General features: G+C 44.2%; 1 protein-coding gene across 1 annotated transcript in view; it reads right to left on the bottom strand.

Moving 5' to 3' along the window:
* Positions 1-24,904, bottom strand: part of vps53 (VPS53 subunit of GARP complex) — a 269,146-nt gene that overhangs the window by 71,964 nt on the left and 172,278 nt on the right. The window contains exons 16-18 of the mRNA XM_038814428.1: positions 16,762-16,844; positions 8,501-8,579; positions 6,153-6,301 (exon numbers count right to left, since the gene is read on the bottom strand). Coding sequence (XP_038670356.1) covers positions 6,153-6,301; positions 8,501-8,579; positions 16,762-16,844 — 311 coding nt within the window. The remainder of the gene's footprint in view (positions 1-6,152; positions 6,302-8,500; positions 8,580-16,761; positions 16,845-24,904) is intronic.

Here is a 24,904-nt window from a genome sequence, read left to right as displayed (position 1 = left end):
GCTGCAGCCACTGAGAAACTCCCCGTCAAACCTGCCCGAAAGCGGACTTAGATTTATTTCTGCTGAATCCCGTCCCTGGACTACAAACTAGGGTGGTCTATATGGGGGGGAACAATGTTGACATAATGGTGCCCACAATTTAAAAGATCCGACTGATACAAGCTGCTCAAACAGTCAGCACATACAGATAACCCACTAGCATCTGTTAGTGACCCACTTACACTCATTTCAAGCTGAAGGAAGCGTGCAGTTGCAAATGGTTACGGTTGGGGAAGTTAAGGGGAAAGACAGCAAAGAAAATCTAAAGCCACAATTTCAGCTGATGTCAGCTGAGAGACAGAAATGCAATATCTGCCACATGCCTGAGCAGAACCACAAAGTTTCTGGGACAAGTCTAAACCACCTGCCCTTGGAACAAGCACGCCAAGCCACATTCCAATATGTAAAACCCTTTGAATAGAACATAACCCAGGTTATTATTTGAGAAACTTATCTTCAAGAACTTGGCAAGGCAACAACTAAGCTTGTTGAAGAACCATGCCATCCTTACATGGTCTGACACCATATCAGTTCCATCTGGCGCATGCTATTTTTAAACAGTTCTGAGCTGAAGACTATGCTAAAACCTTTACATAAATTGTCTGCATTGTGGTACTGGCTGGTGAACACAAAATGGAAAGAAGTGACTAATAAAGAGCAGTGTTTACATTAAAATGTTATCTTTTTCAATAAAGATAGGACATTATTACCTCTTGTTGACTCAGAGATTAAGTTTCTGCCTCATGAAAAGTCCCAGGTTTGATTCTTAGTCTATGCGGGTTTACCTTATCTCAGTTGGGACAGGATTAGGGGTATTAAAATTGGCCTCAATCACATCAGGTGGAGTTCCTGCTCCCGAGGAACATAAAAGATCATAAAATGGTCACAGATGACGAAGGTTCAGCGTTGCTTATCCATTCAAAGAGTTAATAATCCATCTGAATTCCAACCACCCCCTTCCCCACCTCCTCCACACATCCCCACAATAGGATCCTTTTTTTTAATGATTCCAGGATTGGTGCTTCCAAAACTCTATCAGGAAGTTTGTTCTACATATTGAAAATCAGATCCAACTGAATTAGGCATGGCAATGTTTTTATTATCTGTAACTGGACAGGCTGCCCATTATAATGGAGGTACACATGAAACCTCCCCATTGCCAAGAAAGGAATGAGGTAACTAGAATGGGGCAGAACAGTGGCACAGTGGTTAGCACTGCTGCTTCACAGTGTTCGGGACCCGGGTTCGATTCTGGCCTTGGGAGACTGTCTGTGTGGTTTGCGCGTTCTCCCCGTATCCAAAGATGTGCAGGTTAGGTGGATTGGCCATGTTAAATTGCCCCTTAGTGTCCAAAAGGTTAAGTGGGGTTACTGGGTTCCGGGGATGGGGTGGAGGCATGGGCTTAAGTGGGGTGCTCTTTCCAAGGGCTGGTGCTGGCTCGATGGGCCTCCTTCTGCACTGTAAATTATATAATCTGCGTGGGTTTCCTCTGGGTGCTCATAATTCCTCCAATAGTCCAACAATAAGCAGGTTAGGTAGATTGGCCACGATCAATGCCCAGGTTACAGGGATGGGGCAAAGGAGTGGGCCGAGGTAGAGTGCTGTTTTGGAGGGTCAGTGCAGACACGATGGGCTGAATAGCCACTTTCAGCCCTGTAGGGATTCAAGAGAAATGTCGCACAAAATGAGTCAGTATGGAAAACAAGGAACTGACAGCATGAAAGCGTGTGTCGCTGTGACAAATACAGGATTTTAGATATATTGGATTAGAAACATTTGGAAATTTAAGGGTTAACAGCCTGGGTTAGAGTGTGTTTGACTGCAGCAGTCACATTTTAAAAGAATCTTGGTTTGGAAGACCAGGAAGCCTTTAGGAGCCAGAGGTGAAATCGACCATTGTAAAAGCCTGGGCTAATGCAATGTTGTTTGACTAGGGGGAGTCCCTGGGGAGTTGATTTGGTTCAGCTTGGGGAGATGATGTCATTGCTGGGTATTCAGACATTGTGAGAACACTTTGGAGTGGAGGTGTGATCTGGCCGACCCTTTGGACCACAATGAAGGTATTTTGCTCTCACAGCAGGATAGTTAAAAAAAAAAGATTAATAGTATTTAAAGCAGTGCAGACTTTCCTGAGGACAAGGGGGAAGTTGAAACAAACCAGTTGAAACAGTTTTTTTTTTTTAAAGACACCCAGTCAGAGCCTGCAGGAGCCAAATCTGTTCCAAAAAGCAAGTATTACTCTGTGCCATTGGGATGTAGGATGGATTGAGAGCTGAAACTGCCTCCTCCCCGGCATTGCCCAGGCATGACCCTCTGGCAGGTTCCACCCGCCATGTGCACACTGTGGGAGAGCAGCCGTAATTCATGTGGGTGGATGAATGGATAATCTTAGATTTAAATGTTCTCTTATGAGGTTCCCAACATTCAACACCGGGAATCCTATTACAGCACTGGTGGGGGTTTGCGGGGACAATTGCATTGGGACTTCCTGCCAACGTATCTGGTATTCTGGGCCTCTCGAGAGATGTTACGCTCCCGTCACCAATCATGCTGGATGTGAACGCGAGTGCAAAATCCCAGCCTGAGTCTTCTGACACCAGGGATAATGGAGAGCTTGGCAAAAACCTGCTCGAGTATGTAAAATAATGACATTAAAGTACTTAAAAATACAGATAATCATATTGATATGATGTTTTATATATTGATCTATAATATGCAACCTTTAATAATTATACACAGAAAGTTATTGTGCTGCTTTATTTCCTCTTTTACTTTTTCCAGCGTCTGGGATCACATTAATTTTCAGGTGTTAAAATGGGGTCACACTGGGAAATAGTTTGGGAAGCACTGCCCTAAATTAAGGTCTGGCAAGCTTGGTAGGTGACTGAGGACAGTTATGATACAAATAACAAAGCAACAGGATATCATTTCAAGGTTGTGCGCCCAGGAAATTTTGATTGATAATCAGGACAGCGGGAAATAAAAGTATAATGGAGCAAATTCTCCGTTTGAGAGACTATGTGTTGAGGCCGGGACTGAATCGTGAGGTTTCTACGTGGATGAAAGCGATGCAGGTCCCATTAATGGGCTAGCACCGGCACCGTGTAGAACTTGCGCAATTCCAATGTATGCTGACCCTCATCCCAGCCAACCAAAATGGCACTGGTTGTGCTGGAACACGCCCGTCCTGTTGATGGGTCGGCTGGGGCCAGAGGGTACCTGGGTGGTGGCACCCATATGACCCGTGGCACTAAGTTCCCAGTGGGCAGTCAGCAGCGTGCTTAGCTGCATGGCTGCCTTGCAGGCTGCCGAAATGGAGGTCCATACCCTGCCACCCCATCTCCACCTCGTAGCCACCCCCCACTACTCCCCCTGGCAGACACCCCCCCCACCCCCCCCCCCCCCCCCCCCCCCCCCCCCCACCCCTCCGGCCAGCAGCACAACTGTCAGCACACAATAACGATGTTGGGACACTGTTTGTACCCCCTCCCACACCCTCAGCAGCCACGGAGCCTGTATTTCGATTTGAAATATCAGAAGTGAACCTCGTCGACGGAGATGGAGCATCGTGGAAGGCCCGGAAAATGCCAGGTCGGGCCCATTAATGGCATGCCAACGGCCTTTACGATACAATTCGCATGCCCACGCTGGTGTCATAATATACACCAGACATACACTAGGACCAATCAACATGCACAAACACCGCAGCCAATCACCAGTTAGAACACACGCACTATAAAGACAGAGGGCATCACTTTTCCCGCTCATTCAGGATGCTGCCTCTCAGAAGCACAAGAGCTTATCAGTTACAGCACAGACTCTCACCACTTGCTGGGTGATTCAACTGGTTCGGACAGGCACAGGTCTCTAGTTAATCCAGCATCGTGTAAACCCACAGTAATAGTATGTCTAGTATTTTATCAGAGTTAATAAAATAGTGTTGAACCATCTTTAGTGTTGGTGGCCTATGTCTGCTTCACGGATCCAGAGTGCCCAACGCATCAGCTGGCTGTCCAGGGACCGGAGCATGGCATTCTGTTTGGTGCTCGCGCCAGCCTCGATTTTTGGCTGACGCCGAATTCTCCGCCCAGTCATCTTTCCTGAATCCGGCGTCAGCCGATGGAAAATCCCACCTAATACGTTCCTAAATAGCAATAAACTGATTTGAACGTCCAAATTTTAGGCGCATCTGCAAACAAAGCTAACGAAGACAAGTAACATAATCCAGCATCATTCATTGATTGAAAATTGAGTGATTCACTGGAGTAGTTAATCCAAGTTGGATCTGTAAACAGAAGGAATACACACATCATGGGAGATACTGCGTGCACACATGGGATGGGGGACATTTAGGTCTCCAGCACGCTTGTTGCAATTGCGATTTGCCACCAAGAAAGATTATATTGACAGAACTTTGAACATCACTGAATGCAGCCAAAGCTGAGAAACCAGTAGGAATTGATCCAGCTGAATAACGGTAACCCCCTAAGTATGGAAATATGAAAAATACTTCCGCATTTCCAACCGCACATCTGGTATGAAATCAGTTTCACTCTTAACAGAGCGCACTGTATACACAGGAGATGCTTAGCTTAACAAGTATTTTCTGTTATAAAGAAAGCAGTTTAAACTGGACTGGTAGGCAGCCATAAAATAATTCAAACAGTAGCTACTGGGCAGTTGCTTCAATAGTTCTTTCTTGTTCTTAACAGTTCCCCAGGGAATCTAGTTCTGGCTGAGCTGATCAATTGCTGACAGCTTCAAAACTTGCAATCAGATCATTTCTTTTTGAATCCACTGTAATTCTTCATCAGGGCTTTTTAAATTTTTACCCGAGGTCTATTTGGTTAAGGAAAAAACTTTACTAATTGACATCTCTCCAAAAGATTAAATGTAGTCAATCGAAATTGAGGCACACAATCCACCCACTCAAGTATCCCAGAAGAATTCAGCTCTCCTTGAAGTAAAACCCAGTTCCCTGCTGATAGTAATTAGAATTAAATTAACATGCATCAATACTGTGCATTGAAACCCAAAGTGCTTTGCGTGAGTCACTGTTACTCAAGGAAAACCTGCACACGGCACATCGCCATGAGATGATTGGTCAGTGAACACATTTTTTTTGGTGGTCCAATAAAAGCAAAATACTGCGGATGCTGGAAATCTGAAATAAAAACAGAAAACGCTGGATAAACTCAGCAGGTCTGGCAGCATCTGTGGGGAGAGAGAGAGAGAAGCAAAGTTAACGATTCAAGTTCAGATTTCTTCAGATTTCCTGGGAATCTTATTGAGAAAACGTTGACCCCCAAAAGCAAGAGAATTTGCATTAACGAGAGATGCGAACCCTTCCAACAAACCTCTTCATTTTCTCCTTTAGTCACTTTGCTTAGTAAAGTGTTACGCTAAACCAAACACAAGTTATTCAATTGGAACACCATTAGCAAAATCAGTCCCTCTAAGCAACACTTAAGCAAACAAACTGGATTGCACACGAGTATAATTACTTCACCCTGCCATATATCAGTTTTTGCACTGAATTAACGTATTTGACTTTTGGTACAACGGTGGAATGAATCTGGGCTATTAGAATCACATAAATAGACAGGTGTTTCCCGAACTGTTTACGGTTGATGGTGCCCCACCCCCCCCCCCCCCCCCAACAAAAAGTAAGCAGCTGTAATTTCCCAACAACTAAGCTACAACCACCAGAAAGTGATGGTCTTCAACACGGCAACTATGAAGCAAGTGCTAGGTTTTATTACACATATTGAAATTGCATTATTTGATAGAAGGTTAAGATTCTGAACATGCGTTACTGTAAAACACACAATAAGTAAATGTGTTCCTTTCCTCATTTTCATCTTGTACAAATATATTATAATTAAATTTCCTGTCCCGCCAGTTATTCCAGGGACATTCTGTATCAAAGGCATTGAATCACGTAACACAGGCTCCAAAAGCCCTGTAAAATCCCAGGCAATTTAAAAGAAAATTGTCTGGATGTATTGACTACGCAGTAGAAGCTCTGCTTAACGTAAACTCAAGGTTGCCCTTGAAAAAAATACCCTGCAGTGAAGGTGTGAACGTGCACAGCAAGAGGACACGACACTTACTTGACAAATTTGATGCAGAACTGTGTGAAGTACTTGCGAGTGGAAGCAAGGTTATCTCGAATGATGGGCACGTTCTGTTTGATATGGAGGATTATGGATGTGACATAAGGACTCTGATCACCGACATGTTCCACATTTTGCCATGGCATCTAGAAGAAATGCACTGCATAAATTTCTACTATATTTTAAAACATTATATATTGTTTTTAAATTAAGAGTGCCCAATTCATTTTTTCCAATTAAGGGGCAATTTAGCGTGGCCAATCCACCTACCCTGCACATCTTTGGGTTGTGGGGGCGAAAACCACGCAAACACGGGGAGAATGTGCAAACTCCACCCAGAGCCGGGATCGAACCTGGGACCTCGGTGCCGTGAGGCAGCAATGCTAACCATTGTGCCACCCATTTTAAAACATTATTGACCAGGAGCATGATAACTAGATCACCTAGTGCAAATATTTGCCTCAATAATTTAGTTGGATCACTATTTCATCTGGAAGACATTAAATAAAAATGACACTTGCATTTATATAATAACTTAGCGCACCAGAGTATGTTAAAATGCTTTATAAACCAACAGCTACATTGTGCCAACAATATCACTACGATAGAATAGGAAGAGTCACTAGTTAATCTCATAGAGGCAACTATGATGGTTAGAACATTTGGGTGATTAGCACTGTTGCATCAATCACCAGGGACTAGGTTCAATTCCGACCTTGGGTGACGGTGTGGAGTTTGTATGTTCTCCCCGTGTCTGCGTGGGTTTCCTCCCGGTGCTCCGGGAGTTTCCTCCCACAGTCCAAAGATATGCAGGTTAGGCCATGTTAAATTGCCCCTCAGTGTCCCAAGACGTGCAGGTTAGGTGGGGGTACGGGGATAGGGTGGTAGAGTTGACCTAGGTAGGGTGTTCTTTCAGAGGGCCGATGCAGACTCGATGGGCTGAATGGCTTCCTCCTGCACTGTAGGGGTTCTATGACCTCTCTGCTTTGAATACTGCCAGGTCATCTTCATTGCCCATCTGAACCGTCAGAACAGATTGACAGGGACTGGTCTGAATATCTCACTTTAAAAAAACCTCAGATTCTTTGGGAAAATGCAGTATTTTTTGGGGAGTCAGTCTATAAGAGCTCAAACTCGCGTGAGGTTCAACTGCTGTGACCCAGAGGTGAGAGGGTGCTATCAACTGGGTTAAGCTTCCAAGATTATTGGACAAATCTGTACTGTCATATGAATACAATGCATCAACATTTCCACAAGAAAATAATGAGCAGATTTTCTGATCTGGTGCTCCTTGAAAGAACACAGACACTATTGAACAGCCACACTGTGCCCGAAAGGCAGCTCGGTGCAGCGTAGCATGGCCGATAGAAGCCATGAGACCCAGCTTCCGGGTTCTACCCAGCTCACAACGTCTCGCGGGATCTAATGCGATCTCGCAAGACGCCGCGATGTAAATCCCACCCATTGTTGGCGGGATCACCTTTTTGGCAAATTTGCATATTAAAGCAAGACAGCTAGTCTCACTTCAATATGCAGTTTTCCGAGTAACTCAAGATATTAGGAGCTATCTCCTTCGCCTCGGAGACCTCGGGCGAGCGCCGTTCAATACTGGTCTCCACAAATGGGGACAAGGCGGACAGCACACGTGGGGGTCTCCCAGGGCCATGCCCTTTGTGCCAGGCATTGCCAGCCTGGCACCCCGGCAGTGACATTTGGATGCCAGCCTGGCACTTCCCAGGTGCCCAGGTGACTCTGCCAGCTGGTAGGGCACTGCCAGGGTGCCAGGTTGGCATTGCCAAGGTGCCAAGCTGGCGTTTTTGCGCGGTGGCGATCGGGTTGTAGGTGCTCTGAGCAGGTGTTGGGGGGGGCCTGGGGACCCTCCCATACTGCTTTGGGGCTTGGTGAGGTAGGGAGGGGTCAGGGATCACTTTGGGGGCTCCAGAGATCTGGATGCTATTTTAAATTCCGTCCTGATCTCTCGCTACTCAGAGGAGTTCTGGCGAGCGGAGCTCCTCAGTGCTCAATACAGGGCTGTGTGGGGTCTTGGCCGCGCGTTCCCTGCAAAAATCCCCTATCTAATCCGGGTGCTGTTTCATAGCGTTGTGCTTCTTGACGCTGCAAGCGCCGGGAAACAAGCAGCTAAATGCGCTCCCTATGGGACTTTGTTTCCATTTAGCTAAATCCTGCCCCATATCTCTGAAAATTTTAGACCGAATGATAAGATCAACTCGCTGTTAGTGTAGCTCCACATTGGAAGCACCAGATCACACAATCATTCCACACTGGCTTTTCAGGATTAACAACACCCTGTGATGGGAACTGCTGTGCCAAGATTTTATACCTACTTTGCTCATGGCGGTCAGTGCAGGATCACAAGCTGCATCCAAGTCCTGAACTAACAACTGGATACTATTAGAAATCACACTGCAACACAAGATAGGAGAACAGCATTAAACACAATGTAGTAATACACAAAACAAACTGATCTCCCTTAAATGAAACATTCTGTAGAAATTACACCAATCGTGATTACGATATGTGGTGCGCTTGTTAATATAACTTTTCTTTGAAGTTCCAAAAGTACAATTTAGTTATCATAGAATTTACAGTGCAGAAGGAGGCCATTCAGCCCATCAAGTATGCCCCAGCCCCTTGAAAGATCACCCTACTTGAGGCCACATCTCCACCTCATCCCAGTAACCCCACCTAACATTTTTGGACACTAAAGGCAATTTAGCGTGGCCAATCCACCTAACCTGAACATCGTTGGACTGAGAGGGGAAACCGGAGCACCCGGAGGAAACCCACGCAGACACGGGGAGAACGTGGAGGCTCCGCACAGACAGTGACCCAAGCCGGGAATCGAACCTGGGACCCTGGAGCGATGAAGCAACTGTGCTAACCACCCTGCTACCGTGTTATGCATTTTCACACGGCTTTAGAGATATATTTTTCAACTCCAGGTTTCTAACTATTGCAAATTTCAAAACAGTTAGTATTTAAAAATGTCATTTTACGACTTGCAGTTGTTGGACTCAAAGGAAGCACAGTCCCCATTGATAGACTGTGACCAGGAATGAACCTTATTGTTGAGAGCAATTGTCAGCACAGATGAGCGGACAGGAGATGGGGAAGCTGCAGTATTAGGGCGGGGAGAGGAGAGAAGGGGGACAGCACGATAGCACTAAATTACACCAAAGTATATTCAAAATCAGACAAAAGTTCTGGAGTTTCCCAATGCTTTCAAGCATGGACTAGGTGGGACAAACTGCCTCTGCTGATTGAAAGAATCTCCCCACTACCATCGGCAAATGACACCCAAGGTAGAGTACTTTCCCTCCTGTCTGGCAAGGCCATGTGACAAGTGATCAGGAACAATAATGGCAGAAGCATTGACGAGAAGAGACAATTTAGCAGAAATAAGATAGATACAGATACTTAAATTAAGGTGCACCATGAGGTTCTACATTTTATTTACCTGGGGACACTTGAAAAATGTTGAGTTTTTTTTTGATGTAAGGGAGAAAACTTTTTTCCTTCAAAGAACAAACACAGTCATGATGGGCCAAGTAGCCTTTTTTATTGCTGTACAATTCATGCAGTAGTGTCCAGGGATGTTTACAGAGCTCTATAGTAGACAGATATGGTTTTAATTTGCTGCGCATACCACAGATCAGTGTTTTTCAAACCTTTTTTCCCCAGACCCACTTTTGCCAACTGGTCGACCGTTGGGACCCACGCTAGCTGACCTTCGTGACCCACGCCATGTTTGCTTACTTTGAATGCGAAACGGGATCCTGCTTAGTTCTCACGATCTCACTTGATTCAGGTTCATAGGAGGAGAGGGCAATGCGCATATCAGGTGCAGAGTTCAGTCGGTTCCTTTATGCCATCTTCACCTTTATGAAAACGGAAAACCCAACCTCGCACAGGTAGATCGTTATGAAGGGCAATAGCAACAAAATGCTCATTTTACTCAGCACTGGGTGCTGCTGGGAGTCGCTACACCAGAATGCTGACAGCCTCATGGGCTTTTGGCATGTTTGCAATGTGGTATCCCGGATCAGCTACAGCAGCGCAGTGTTTTAATCTGGAGTCAGCTCTAATTTAGTAACTAACTCTGGGGTCTCAACCTCAAAAGGAATATTTCACCCACCACTTCTCTTTCAAAGTCTGAAACATTGACTCTCATTTTCCAGTACGTCCTTGCATATAACACATATGGACTTTGCATCAGCACAATTGACAAAACCATACCTCAAGAAATCATGTTTATACTGCTTTGATCCCGAGTTAAGTTTCTTTTTTGTAGGCTGTTAACAAGAGGCCCTGGAGCACTGTACAGAGCTAGCACTAGCACCGTTCTGTCCTGCTCTGGGCTCTCTTGAGGTGCTCTCTCCAGCAGACTCTGTTGTGTGATCGTGTCCAATAGGTAAACTGCCTATTTGAGTTTCTGGCAATCGCTTACTTTTAAGAAAAGCATTCACCTTGCTGTAAAATGGATTTGTCCACCTTCACTTGCTGTAAAATGGAAGCATCACTGCTTTGGCTCCAAAAGCATGTACCTGGAGGGTGCTTGACATCAAGTGTGCATGCAGGGCGTATGACCTCTTCTCTGCTCCCGCTTCTGGCCGGAAGACTCCACGCAGCCTCATTTGTTTCCATTTAAAAGAAGACAGATGTAAAAGCCGGCAGCGGCCATTGACCGCTTCTCCCGCAATCGGGACCATCACGGGAACGGTGTGACGGATCACTCCGCGACCCACTGCAGGCCGCACTTTGAAAAACCCTGCCACAAACCACCGTGTACAAGTCGAACAATCATCAAAGACAACTCAATTTTCTCCACACCAAGATGCATGTTTAGACCTATACATGACAGATAAGTCACCCCTACATTTTTCAGCTAAAGAAATGCATATTTGGAGTTGTAATCACACTGAGAGCCGGTCTCAATGTTTCAGCTCAGAAATACATGTTCGAGGTTAAACTCGCTCTCGAAGTTGAAGTGCGCCTGCGCTGAATTGGACAGGTACACGGTTGACAGAGAAATAACCTTAATACAGATGGAAAGAGTGGAAATACCCACGTTTCCCTGCTTGCTGGTTTCTGTGGTTTTGTCATGAAATCATGGGAAGTTATTAATGTAGAAATTGTCCAAAAAAAATGCAGAATCAATGAATGGAGAGGAAGACGATTTGTTATGGTGGGCTAATTATGAAACTGAAAGTTCTTATCCAGGGTAGCGTTCGTATAATGCTGCCAGCACCAAAATGACTGCAGATGAGTTTGATTAACTCATTGTGTCAGCTACTGAAGATGATGAATTTGACGCTTTTTAAAAAATGTTACGATTGCAGTTCAAACTACCCTCACAGAATTATTTCATTAGATAAAGCGTGACACATTGATTTAATTTGAATTACCAGTGTGCCTTTTTTTTAAAACATCAACGCTGACCCCATTTATACTCAGCATTTAAAGTTTTTAGGCCTTTTTTGGAAGGTTTCTTTGAAGTTTCAGTGATGTACGGTACCTAGATTGATAACTCAGGACAGAAACAATTTACATCTGACCAGCAGCATTAAGGCATAAACCAAAGATAACACTTAAAAGCCACAGTCCATACTGGTCTAGACAGACAAGGATTTTACTAACACTTCGTAAACAAGTTCCACATATTCATTGTGAAAGCATGAAAATTAAATTGTTTATTATTTATAGCTAGGTACTAAATTTATGGAGTTACTTACTGAATGAAATTTGATAAACAACCAACTAGGGATTTATTCTAAGGCTGGAACAGCTTAAGCTAGTTCTAAATCAGTCATTTGTACTGCAGTGTTCTTTGCACGCTACTGTGTGTAATTATGTGTAGTCCGTTCTTGGTTAATCAAATCAAGCATAATATTTTTGTGTCTTTAAGTGTAACAACTGTGTACTAGCCCTCTGTTAAGAGAAGACATTTGTGACCAAAACTATTTGGCAAAGCTGAAGGCTCCATTAGATCGGCGCCATATGACTTACTCCCCAAAGAGCAGCAGTGAGCAAAATTAACTATACCTCATAAACTCCAAATGATTGAAATATTTTGGCACATGGACGTCCACAACCGACCAACTGATATAACTGCGCAGGAAATACTTGTGGCTTTGCACCATCTTATTGTAATCCATGGACTTTGCATCCTGACTGAAATAGGCAATGGCTTCATTGCAAAGAATTAGTTTGCTCCAGAAGGGCAACCAGAAGTAAACCCTCCTGAAAAATTAGTTGTTTTCTTCAGAGGGCCTCTATCTTTCATCAGGGAAATGGGGAGAGCCAAAACAATCTCACATCCATTTCTGATGTGATGGTGTTACTCAGTGACACAATGGCATTTCATTCTGCAGTAATATTTCATCACGTGAACTGGATTAAGTGCATTGTCAACAAGCGTACAATCGTTACAATTTAAGAGTAGGAAGAAAGCTGTAGGTTGCAGGAAAATGGTCAGGTAGGCAAATCTAGAAGTGTGAGATAATGCATTTGTGGAGGTGGGGTTGTTGCAAATAAGGGAAAATAGTCCACAACAAATGGTGGAATACCAACAGCTGTAAAGGATCAAAAGGATCTTGAAGCAAATGCCCACAAATCCCTGAAGGTAGTCAGCTGGTTAAGAAGGCTAATGGATACTTCCCTTTATTAGCCACGGTGTGGATTATAAGAGCAGAAAGGTTGGATTTGTTTATTGTCACGCGTACCTAGGTACAGTGAAAAGTATTTTTCTGTGATCAGCTCAAACAGATTATTTAGTATATGAAAATAAAATAAAAAGAAAATACATAATAAGGCAACACAAGGCACACAATGTAAATACGTAGACATCGGCACCAGGTAAAGTAGACAGGAGTGTAATATTAATCAGGTCAGCCCATAAGAGGGTCATTTAGGAGTCTGGTAACAACGAGGAAGAAGCTGTTTTTAAATCTGTTCGTGCGTGTCCTCAAAATTTTGTATCTCCTGCCCGATGGAAGAAGTTGGAAGAGTGAGTAGGTCAGGTGGGAGGGGTCTTTGATTATGCTGCCTGCTTTCCCCAGGCAGCGGGAGGTGTAGATAGAGTCAATGGATGGGAGGCAGGTTTGTGTGATGGACTGGGCTGTGTTCACAACTCTCAGAAGTTACTTGCGTTCTTGGGCCAAGCAGTTGCCATACCAGGCTGTGATACAGCACATAGGGTGCTTTCTATGGTATTCACGAGAACTGCATTAAACAGTTGTTAGGCCACAGCCAGAGCACTGTATCCAGTTCTGATCACATTACAGGAAGGATGTGATAGTATTACAGGGGATGCAGAGGAGGTTTATGAAATTGTTAATGGACTGGAAAATGTTGCTATGAGGCAAGAGTGGTCAATTTGGGGTTGTTCACTTTTGAACAGAGGAGGCCGAGGGGACAATTGATTCACATGTATAAAATTATAAATGGGTCTATAAAGTAGATAGAAGGACCTATGTCTCTTAGTAGAGATCAATAATCGGGGGCATTGCTTTAAAGTAATTATTAGAAAGGATGAGAGGGAAGTTACAGCAAAATCACAAGAAGCAGGAGGAGGTGTAGCCCATTCAGTCCACAGAGTCTGCTCCAAAATTCAACAAGATTGTGGCTGATCATGACCATAGGGGCTGGTTTAGCACAGTGGGCTAAGACAGCTGGCTTGTAATGCAGAACAAGACCAGCAGCGCGGGTCCAATTCCCATTCCAGCTTCCCCGAACAGGTGCCGGAATGTGGCAACTACGAGCTTTTCACAGTAACATCATTGAAGCCTACTCGTGACAATAAGCGATTATTATTATTATAGCTCCACTTTTCTGCCTACCCCCATAATCCTTTGTTGATCAAAAAATCTGTCTAACTCAGCCTTGAATAGATTCAATGACCCAGCTTCCACTGCACAACGTGGAAAAGAATTTCAAAGACTAACAATCCTCCGAGAAGAAATTGCTCCTCATCTCCATCTCAAATGAGAACATTTTTTAACTGTGTTCCCGGGTCCTAGATTCTAACATGCGGAGAAACATCGCCTTAACATCTACCCTGTCAAGCCCTCATTCAACACATTCTTCTCAACTCCAATGAGTATAGGCCCAACCTACTCAACCTTTCCTCATAAGACAAACCCTTCATTCCAGGAATTAACCTAGTGAACCTTCTCTGAACTGTTTCCAATACAAATTTATCCTTCCTTAAATAAGGAGACCAAAACTGTACACATCCCGTACAGTTGTAGCAAGCTTCTCCTACTTTTATAATCCATCCCTCTTTCAATAAAACATTCCTAATTAATCGCTGCATCTTCACTCTGACCTTTTGTGATTCATGCACAAGGATTGTTTTGTAGAATTCTGCAGTCTCTTTCCATTTCAATAGTATCCTACCCTTTCATTATTTCTGTCAAAGTGGACAACTTCACATTTTTCCTCATTATAGCCATCTGCCACATTTCTGCTCACTTTGCCTATCTGAATCCCTTTGCAGACTCTTTTCACCCTCCTCACAACTTTCTCTTTTACCTGTCATCATCAAATTTGACTAAATGCAGTTGGTCCCTTCTTCCAAATCATCAATATAGTTCATATATAGTTGAGACCCCAGCATTGATCCCTGCGCCAATTTACTAGCTACAGTTTGCCAACTTGAAAAAGGCCCATTTATCTCGACTCCCCTTTTCCGGTTACCTAGCCAATCCGATATCCATGCGAATATACAACCAACATAAGTTCTTATCTTGGCAGTAACCTTTTATATCGGACTTAACTAAATACCTTTTAGAAATTCAAATGCACCAAATCTACTGGTACTCTGATGGATCTCTGGGTCTATTCAGAACTCTGGATATGCTCTCTTAGTTTCCAAATAACAGAAATACAGGCTCTGCTCTTTTTTTGCAAAGTTACGATGAACTTTATTGTCAGCTTTTCTTGTCTCCTGGTAAACTCTTTGGTTACAATACAAACTTAGGTCAGATTGATTGTCTTTAGTGAAAACAGTGGTTGAGTTTAAAACATAACTCATGGCAATTCTTCAAATCATAATACACAGTACAAAATTACGGATTGATTTCAAACAAAAGAAAAATGGCGATAGCAAAGGCAGCAGCAAGACATAGGTTTCAGAAAGTGATAGATTGATTCCGGAATGAATTTTTCCAAGCTGACATGTGATTTTTTTTTTTTTTAAAGATCACTATCTTAAAGTTTCGCCTTCTTTACAGCTGTGATTGGCTTCAACTAATTTATAATTCACTCAATTCGACCAAACTGTCTATCTGTCAATTTGAGAAATAAATGTTTTAGTGTGATTTTGTAATTTTCCATACCTGGCTTGCCAATTATGCCTCTAACATTAATTAGATTAACACAGTTTTCGAAAAGTCATTATGACCCCGACTCACTGTTACCATGGAAACGGATCTGTCCAGGCCAGGGAAGGCATCTGCATACAATGGAGTCTTTTGTCACTGGCCTTGGATTCTGGCCAGTCTCGAACAACTTGCAAAATGTGAACATTTAAAGTCTTATCTGATTAGTTCCCAGCTTTTCCTCACTCTCATGATTAATACGATTTAGTCAATTACTCCTAATGATTCCTCAATTAAACCTTTTATCTATCTCATCTATAGCTCACCAGAAAACTTGATTTCTATCATACTCCTTTATCCACTATTCTTGTTCCAGCCTCATAGAACTCTAATAAATTTGTCAAACACGATTTCCCTTTCACAAAACAATGTTGACTCTGCCCGATTGTATTAATGCTTTCGAAATGTCCTGCTACTGCTTCCTCAATTATAAATTCTAACATTTTTCCAATGATAGGTGACTAATTAGCCTATAGTTTCTTGCTTTCTGTCTACCTCCTTTCCTGAAGAAGTGTTACATTTGTGTTTTCCAATCAGCTGGGACCTTTCGAGAATCGAGGGAAATCTTGGAAGATTACAGCCAATGCACCCACCATCCCTACAGCCACTAAGTCTAGGAGACTTATCAGCCTTTAGTCCCATTAGTTTTCCCAGTACATTTTCTCTAGTGACCAAGATTATTTGATGTTCCTCCCTCCCTGTTGCCCCCTCTTTTTCTACTGTTCTTGCTTCTTCTATCTTCTACTGTGAATATTTCTTCATAGTCTCTACCATTTCCTTGTTTCCCATTATTAATTCTCCAATCTCACCCTTTAAGGAACTTTAGTTACTCTTTTTCTTATTATATAATTGTAGAATGGAGGAAACCTTTTTTCACCAATGGGTGGTAGAGTCTGGAACTCACTTCCTGAAAACGTGATAAAGGAAGAAAGCCTCACTGTACTTAAAGAAACACTTGGCCGTGTACTTTGAAATCTTGTAACCTACAGCTCTACCGTCCCAGACATCCAAAGTACGATTAGGCTGGTTAGCTCTTTCTCGGTTGGCAGACAGGCGCTGGCCTCCTTCTGTACCTTAAATTTTTCTGATTCAGTGATCAGCTAGCAACCTATCGTCAGGGTAACTTAACAATTGTGAAGTATTTATTTTTAAATTGGTGAAGTGGAAATTGTAAATTAGTCAATCTTCTCATTGTTTGTACTCACGTGCTGAAGGTGTCCATTTCTGACATCAGGTTAATCCTTTCCACTAGACTTACATCCACCTTCTCTTTGAGCTTCTCTTCAAGCTTTCGGAGAAATTAGAAATGTCAATTCAACTTAGAAAATATTTAATGGAAAACAAAACCTCCGAGTTACATGCAACAATATCATTAAAAGTTTTTGGGTTTCTATTCTACATGCTTTATTCTCTCTCTTCAGAATCTAAGGCACTCCCATCGCTGAGCTCTCAATTCCTATGATCCAGCATGCCTTTACCTGCTCAACGTCCATACAATGTGTAGCACGCTCAGGAATTGAAGACAGGACCTTGTGTTTTGGCGACCATTCATACCACACGTCCTGACATAATCTACCCTGGTTTTGGTAGTCGGCACAGTGGTTAGCACTGCTGCCTACGGCACTGAGGACCCGGGTTCGATCCCAGCCCCGGGTCACTGTCCATGTGGAGTTTGCACATTCTCCCCGTGCCTGCGTGGGTCTCGCCCCCACAACCCAAAGATGTGCATGTTAGGTGGACTGGCCACGCTAAATTGCCCCTTAATTGGAAAACAAAATCTACCCTGATTTTGGAAGGCAGTAACACTGCTTCATCTGCCATACAAATAATATAGTAAACACAAGTCAACAAGTTGAAGATTTACAGTAGCTAGTTGCATATGCATAATTCAACGATAACTAGACAAAGCTAAAGTCTGTTATTTAATATTTTCCTGCTCTCCTTTCACTGAATCCTCCATCTTATCCATAACTTTCTGAAAGCTTTAGATAGACTGCTCAGCTGCACAAGACAACAATAATATTATTTATTGTCACAAGTAGGCTTACATTTACATTGCAATGAAGTTACTAGTCGCCACACTCCGGCGCCTGTTCGGGTACACAGAGGGAGAATTCAGAATGTCCAAATTAGCTAACTTTTGGGACTTGTGGGAGGAAATCGGAGCACCTGGAGGAAACCCACACAGACACGGAGAACGTGCAGACTCTGCACAGACAGTGACCCAAGCCGGAAATGGAACCTGGGACCCCGGAGCTATGAAACAACAGTGCTAACCACTGTGCTACCGTGCCGCCCAAGCTAATGTATGTATTCAAGGTGTAGGTGAGGCAAAGAAAATTGATATGTTTCACAAACTCAAATGCAGCCAACAAGCTAATATACAAGGTAATGTAATAAAATCCACACGTTTTTATTTGGAACATATCTTTTTAAAATGCATACATATTTGCTCAACAAAATCTGTTAAATTACACTGAAAAAGTTAAACACTCATGCGGTTAAGTTGCTTTGCTTTTATGACTCAGCTGGTTGCTGTAGATAGTTGATACATGTATCGTGGACTGCACTTGATTATTCCCCATTTGTGGACCAGATTCATTAAACAACTGTACTCCCACACACACAGCAAAATTTCTACTTATGCATAGCAATTTACGGCTGAATTAAGATGTAGCTTGTAATGCTTTAACAGAACACAGGCATTAAGTTGGAACAGGACATACTGACTAAATTAGGCAGATTATATCATATAACATAAGATGGGCTATTTCCTGCAAAGCTTGAAAAATACATATGGCAGATTAACCCAATCACCGAATCTTGATTTAAAATCTTGAGAATGTACTTTTATTTGTTTAAACATGATTATTACAGGAAAAAAAACCTTCTACAGTTACAATAATTTTTAACCATTCTTCAGTCAATTTACTTCCTTGGAACATAGGAAGAGTAATTATATACCACTTGGCCCCTCGAACCTGTTCTCTGCCATTTAATGAGATCGTGGCTGATCCTAACATGAATTAACTCAGTCCACCTGTCTTGGGGTTATGTCCTCTTATACACTTGGCTAGCAAATAAATGATCAATCTCAGATTTAAGATCATCGATTGAGCTCGCATCGACTGCCTTTTGTGAGACAGAGCTGTACCTACTTGGAATACTTGATTTAAAAACCAAGTCTTGATGTAAGCTAAGCTGACATTACCACGTGTGACTGAAGAAGGGCTGTGTTTTCAGAAGTACCATTCTACAGAGGAGCCACTTAACTAAGGCCTCGTCCACACATTCTGTGGATCCACGGCAATAATCACAGAATGGAGAGGTCTCTCAGGGTCCGGGTCAACACTTTCTACCACCAATACTTTAACACTGTCGTGTGTGAGGCAATGCTGTGCACAAGATGGTTGCCACATTTGTTCATGTAACAATAGTGATTGCGTTTTGAAGTAATTCATTGTATGATCCTCCCATTCAAACCTCCTCAAGATAAATCTGCTGTTTCTTCACGTGCCCTATTATCACTCGCTTTGTCCTTGTATCAGGAGTCCTTTTGTCATTTAATCTCTCCTAGGCATCACCCGATTTCAGACCAGTGAGGAAGAGTGGTGGGTTGCTTTTTGTGTGAGATTTTGCCTTCAAACCATCTTTAAATATTGTGGATAACCATAACAGGGGTGACTACAGATGCTGCCTGTCTATCCTACCAAAGACTTCCAGGGCAAAGCCCAGTGCTGAAGTTCACTTCAACTCCCTTTGACCGTGAACAGCCTCTAGCTTCACAGCTGAAGGCTATTGGCAATGAGGAATTGGCCTTGTTAGTTGTGAGAGCACTTCACAGCTGCAGGTCGAGTTTGCTGCTTGCTCCTGCTGGTGGCTGCCTAGTGCTGTTAGAAGCTGCGGTTGCTGTTTGCTTCCTTTTCTGCAGTCAGAATGGAGGACAATTTTTTTCTAAGATACCCACGTCCTGGAACACCGGGCTCAGGGGGACGCACGATTCCAGAAGACAATTTGGTTTGAAGCAAGAAGGTGCTGCAGAACATGGTGCAGAACACTGATCCAACCTGATGACACCATGGAAGAAATGCATTTGCAGATTGTTGATGCTTTTGTTGCTGGAGTGGTGAGTGCTGCACGTGACTGGCATGTCACCATGGGGTGAAACATGCTGGAAGTCAAGGATGCTCAACTGCACCTTAAGTGCCAGTGGAATATGTGGATGCGAGGATTTGGTTCTGGTGAGATTGGTCCATGTGGGAGGGCACAGCTGCGGCTCCTTAAAGGAGAATGGCACTGATACTTGGAACTAGTAACACATTGATGGACAGGTCATTTCTATGACAAAGTTCTGGACATGATAACACATCCTCAGGCTTATCCTCTGTTCCTGTTGAGGAACCTGCGAGTGTGTCTTTGTTTTGTTTTGGTGAAAATTAGCAGATGCTGCTTAGTTTTGGTACCAATATGGAACTGTGAAGTTTCCTTGTTGTTTAATGGTTAGTGTGATATGTGGAATGTAATGTAATTGATTTTCAAATCTTTGTCACTGGTGATCGTTTAATAAACCAAATATTCTTAAGTGGCTTCTCATGGGTACACGTGCCATTTCTGAGATGATGATTATTGCATTGCATTTTAATCAATTGTGCCGTGTTTGACTCAGCCCGTACAATAATGGGTAGCACTGCTGCCTAACAGTGCCAAGCACCGGGTGAGTGCAGACTCGGTGGGCTGAATGGCCTCCTTCTATATCACTTTTTAAAAAAATTTAGAGTACCTAATTATTATTTTTTTCCAATTGAGGGACAATTTAGCGTGACCAATCCAACTAACATGCACATCTTTGGGTTGTGGGGGTGAAACCCACACAGACACGGGGAGAATGTGCAAACTCCACACGGACAGTGACCCGGGGCCGGGATTCAAACCCGGGTCCTCAGCGCCATCGGCAGCAATGCTAACCATTGTGCCACGTGCCGCCCCTCCTTCTATACTATAGGGATTCTATGGAATAGCACAGTCCAAATTGCATAGCCCTTCGCACGTGAAAGAAAATCTAATCTCCCCCTTTAAGTAGCAATAACCTTACTTATAGTCAGACAATCTAGCTTATTTTACATTGGGTAATGTATGCTGTACATGAATGTATCATTTAATGTATCATTTTTGTTATAACAAAAACAGCTGAATTCCTGCTCAAAAATGGTAAAGTTGATCATAATTATTTTTGATGGTGCAATTTTAAAACTAGCATTGATGAAGTTGATGAGGCTGCTTTTTTAAGGGACATACATAAAATCCGTTATCCAGAGGGAAATCAGAGCTGCCAAGAGTACAATCAATATCTTGCCACAGTTTAATGACCATGTTAAACCCAAACAAACAGCGGATGCAAGCACAAAAATCACACAGCCCATTCTAATTGCTTGCAATTTCCCTTTTGTGTTGGAATCGTGGTAATGCATTGAAAATGGGTTATTTTGAGAATGCGGCCCTTGTTTCTTGTGTGTGTGCGCGCATGTGTACACATACCACACTCCTCCCTTGCCAGGAATCAGGGAGCTGAAAAAGCATACAAAACTGAAACAGTGTTTGTTTTCACTGCTCGAAGACAGCCAGTCCTGAGTGACAACTTCTAAGTTCACTGGAAATCAAGATTGTCAGCTCGACAGGGACAAAAACTGGAAGGGTTCAAGAAAGGTTTCCCAGCAACACAAGGCAAAGGAAATGCAGCTTATCTCTGATAAATCAAAGCCAGTTTTTTGCTTTCAAGTAAGTTATTAAATCATCTTATTTCAGCAAGTTTGAACTAATAGTAGGCTGTACTGTCAAATTAAAAATACTGACTGATGGCATTAAAACATCCGCGAAAATCTCTAGTCTGAATGATTTCTCCAAGAGGTGGGTATTTATGGCATGGAACACCACCAAGTTCCCCTCCAAGCCACTTGCCAGCCTGACACGGAAATATATTGTTGATCCTTTACTGTTGCTGGGTCAAAATCCTAGAATTCCTTCCCTAACAGCACCACAGGTGTACCTGCAGGGGCTGTTGCAGTTCAAGGTGGCAATTTTCCACCTGCTCAAGGGTCATTAGGGACCGTCTTGTTATGCTCTAGGTGTAGCATAAGCGGCTTCCTTGTGGTGCACTCGACAAAGGAAGGATCAGACATGGAGATAACTTCAACACTTTTATTAAACTACATACACTTCTATAACTTGGGTTCGACACTACTGTTAATCCTACTATAGCTACCCAGACTGACTAACCAGACTGCTACAATCCACGTGGTGGGAGTGATATCAAATCAACCCTGTGTCTCTACTCACTGACTGTCTCCACTGGAAAGAGGCAGATCATGTGTGTGGTGTCCTTTATACACAAGTTGGTGTAATGCCCTCCTGTGGTCGTGTCACCTGTGTGTATCGTGGATGCCCATTGGTTGTGTCCTATCTAACTGATCTATTGGTTGAGTGTGTTGTGATGTCTCTGGTGCTCCCTCTAGTGTCTAGCTAGTCTACATGTATTAACATTAACCCCTTGTGTATTTACAGTGATGCACATCACCACAGGGACGAGCTATAACTGCTGGCCTAGCCAGCGATGCCCAAATCCTGCAAATAATTTTTAAAAATTTCTAGCCCCATCCTACAAATGGGGGGTCCTCAGAAACCTATAAAATTCTAACAGCACGAGGCAGGATAGATGCAAGAAGGATGTTCCCGATGATGGGGGTGTCCAGTACCAGGGTTCACAGTCTGAGGATACAGGGTAGACCATTTAGGACAGAGATGAGGCGAGGTTTCTTCACCCAAAGAGTGGTGAACCTGTGGAATTCGTTACCACAGGGTAGCTGAGGGCAAAATAAGCCTGTGCCAAAAATCGCAGCCGGCGTGGGGAAGGAGAATCCACATTCACGCCGTAATCGGGCCCGGCGATTCCCTGGGCCCCGAAAATCTGCGTGACCGCGGAGTACGCCGCGCCGCCGGGGGGGCCATTGCCAGAGGTTCTCCCGGCAATTCTCCGCTCTCGACCGGCCGAGTTCCCGACGGCATGGAACTAACCACCTAATGCCGGTCGGGATGCTGGCGTGGCGGCTGCAGACTCAGTTCGCGACCCTCCTAGTCAGGGGTGGGCGAATCGGAGACCGGGGACGGCCTTATAGGCGGCCGGCGATTAACTGTGCGGGGGGTTGCTCAGGCGCACGGCCGGTCGAGGGGTCTCTTTTTTTTGGTGTCGCTCCGCGGTCCGAGTCCACCATTGTGCAAGGTGCAGCCGCTGGAGGCTGCCGCCACGTGCACGCGCGGGCTCTGACCCGGACGTGCGGAGGTCTGTATCCGCAGCTAACGCTGCGAGATTCACTCCGGGTCCCTGCTAGCCCGCTGCAGCACATTGAATTTGTTCAGCTCCTTGGAAGGAATTTCTGAAGTAAAACTCCACCAGTTTTATGCCAGCGTGGGGACATAGTTTCATTTTGGGAGAATCTAGCCCATTATCTATAGATACAGATACTGTTACTGACCTCATCCCCTCTTGGAGATCTTCCCACCACAGCTTCCAACTTCAATCCCCCAGACAGCCTGCTTCTATCCCCTCCACAAAATCCACAAACAGGCCTGTACCATTAGACCCATCATGTCAGCCTGTTCCTGCCCCACCAAACTAATTTTTCCACTCTTGACTCCATACTCCCGCCTCTTGTCCAGTCCCTTCCCATCAACATTCATGACTCCTCCGATGCCCTACATCATATCATAGATTTCATAGAATTTACAGCGCAGAAGGAGGCCATTCGGCCCATCGAGTCTGCATGGCCCTTGGAAAGAGCATCCTACCCAAGCCCACATCCCCACCCTCCCCGTAACCTCACCAACCTTTTTGAACACTAAGTGATAATTAGCATGGCCAATCCACTTAACTTGCACATCTTTGGACTGTGGGAGGAAACCCCGAGTACCCGAAGGAAACCCACGCAGACACGGGGAGAACGTGCACACTCCACACAGACAGTGACCCAAGCCGGGAATCGAACCTGGGACCCTGGAGTTGCAAAGCAACTGTGCTAACCACTCTGCTACCGTGCTTCCCCAACAATCTCTTGCCCACTGTGGTCGACACGGCTCTCAACCGTGTCCGACCCATCTCCCGCATCTCTGCTCTCACCCCCTCCCCATCCTCCCAGAGCCAGGATAAAGTCCCCTTCTTCCTCACTTTCACCCCACCTGCCTCTGCATTCAAAGAATTATCCTCCGCCAGTTCTGCCAACTCCAGCATGATGCCATCACTAAACACATCTTCCCCTCACTCCCCGTCAGCATTTCACAGGGACCGTTCCCTCCGGGATATCCTGATTCACTCCTCCATCACCCACATGGGCAGCATGGTGGCAGTGAATAGCGCTGCTGCCTCCAGTGCCAGGGACCCAGGTTCAATTCCAATCTCGGATGACTGTGTGTGTGGAGTTTGCACGTTCTCCCTGTGACTGTGTGGGTTTCCTCCGCGTGCTCTAGTTTCTTCCCACAGTCCAAAAATGTGCAGGTTAGGTTGAGTGGGCATGCTAAATTGCCCCTTAGGTCCAAACTGTTAGGTAGTGTTACTGGGTTACAGGTATAGGGTTGGGGCCTGACCCTAGGCAGGGTGCGCTTTCAGAGGGTCAGTGCAGACTAGATGGGCTGAATGGCCTCCTTCAGCACTGTCTGGATTCTACGATTCTAGCTTTCTAACACATCACCCTCTTCCACTGGCACCTTCCCATGCAATTGCAGGAGGTGTAACACCTGCCCCTTTCCCTCCTCCCTGTTCACCATCTCAAGGCCAGAACAATCTTTTCAAGTGAGGCAGAGCTTCATGTGCACCTCCTTCAATCTGGTCCATTGCGTTTTCTACTCCCAATGTGGTCTACTCTACATTGGGAGAGATTAAACGCAGACTGGGTGACCACTTTGAAGAAAGCCTTCGATCCATCCACAAGCAGGACCCAGACCTTCCTGTCACTTGCCATGCCTACTCACCCCACTGCCGCAAGTCCACCCTGGGTCTGCTGCAATGTTTCAGAGAAGCCCAGCACAAACTGGAGGAATACCACCTCTATCCCCAGAAATTGAAAAGAAAGGTCAAGGAAGGGACGCAAAATGTCTGAGATGGACCAAGAGAAGGGATAGAGGGATGAAAATTGAATGCAAAATTATAAAACTAATATACAGAATTCCGATTAGTTATAGTCTTCCGGACTTAACATCGAGTTCAACAACTTCAGACGGTGAACTTTCTCCCCCCATCGTCACTCTATTTCTATCAATTTATCTTAAGTTCTTCCATTATCCCCTCTCCCCACCACGTGACCC

Source organism: Scyliorhinus canicula, chromosome 12 (genome assembly GCF_902713615.1).
Source record: "Scyliorhinus canicula chromosome 12, sScyCan1.1, whole genome shotgun sequence".
Classification (NCBI taxonomy): Eukaryota; Metazoa; Chordata; class Chondrichthyes; order Carcharhiniformes; family Scyliorhinidae; genus Scyliorhinus; species Scyliorhinus canicula.
This window is presented reverse-complemented; position numbering and strand designations above follow the sequence as displayed.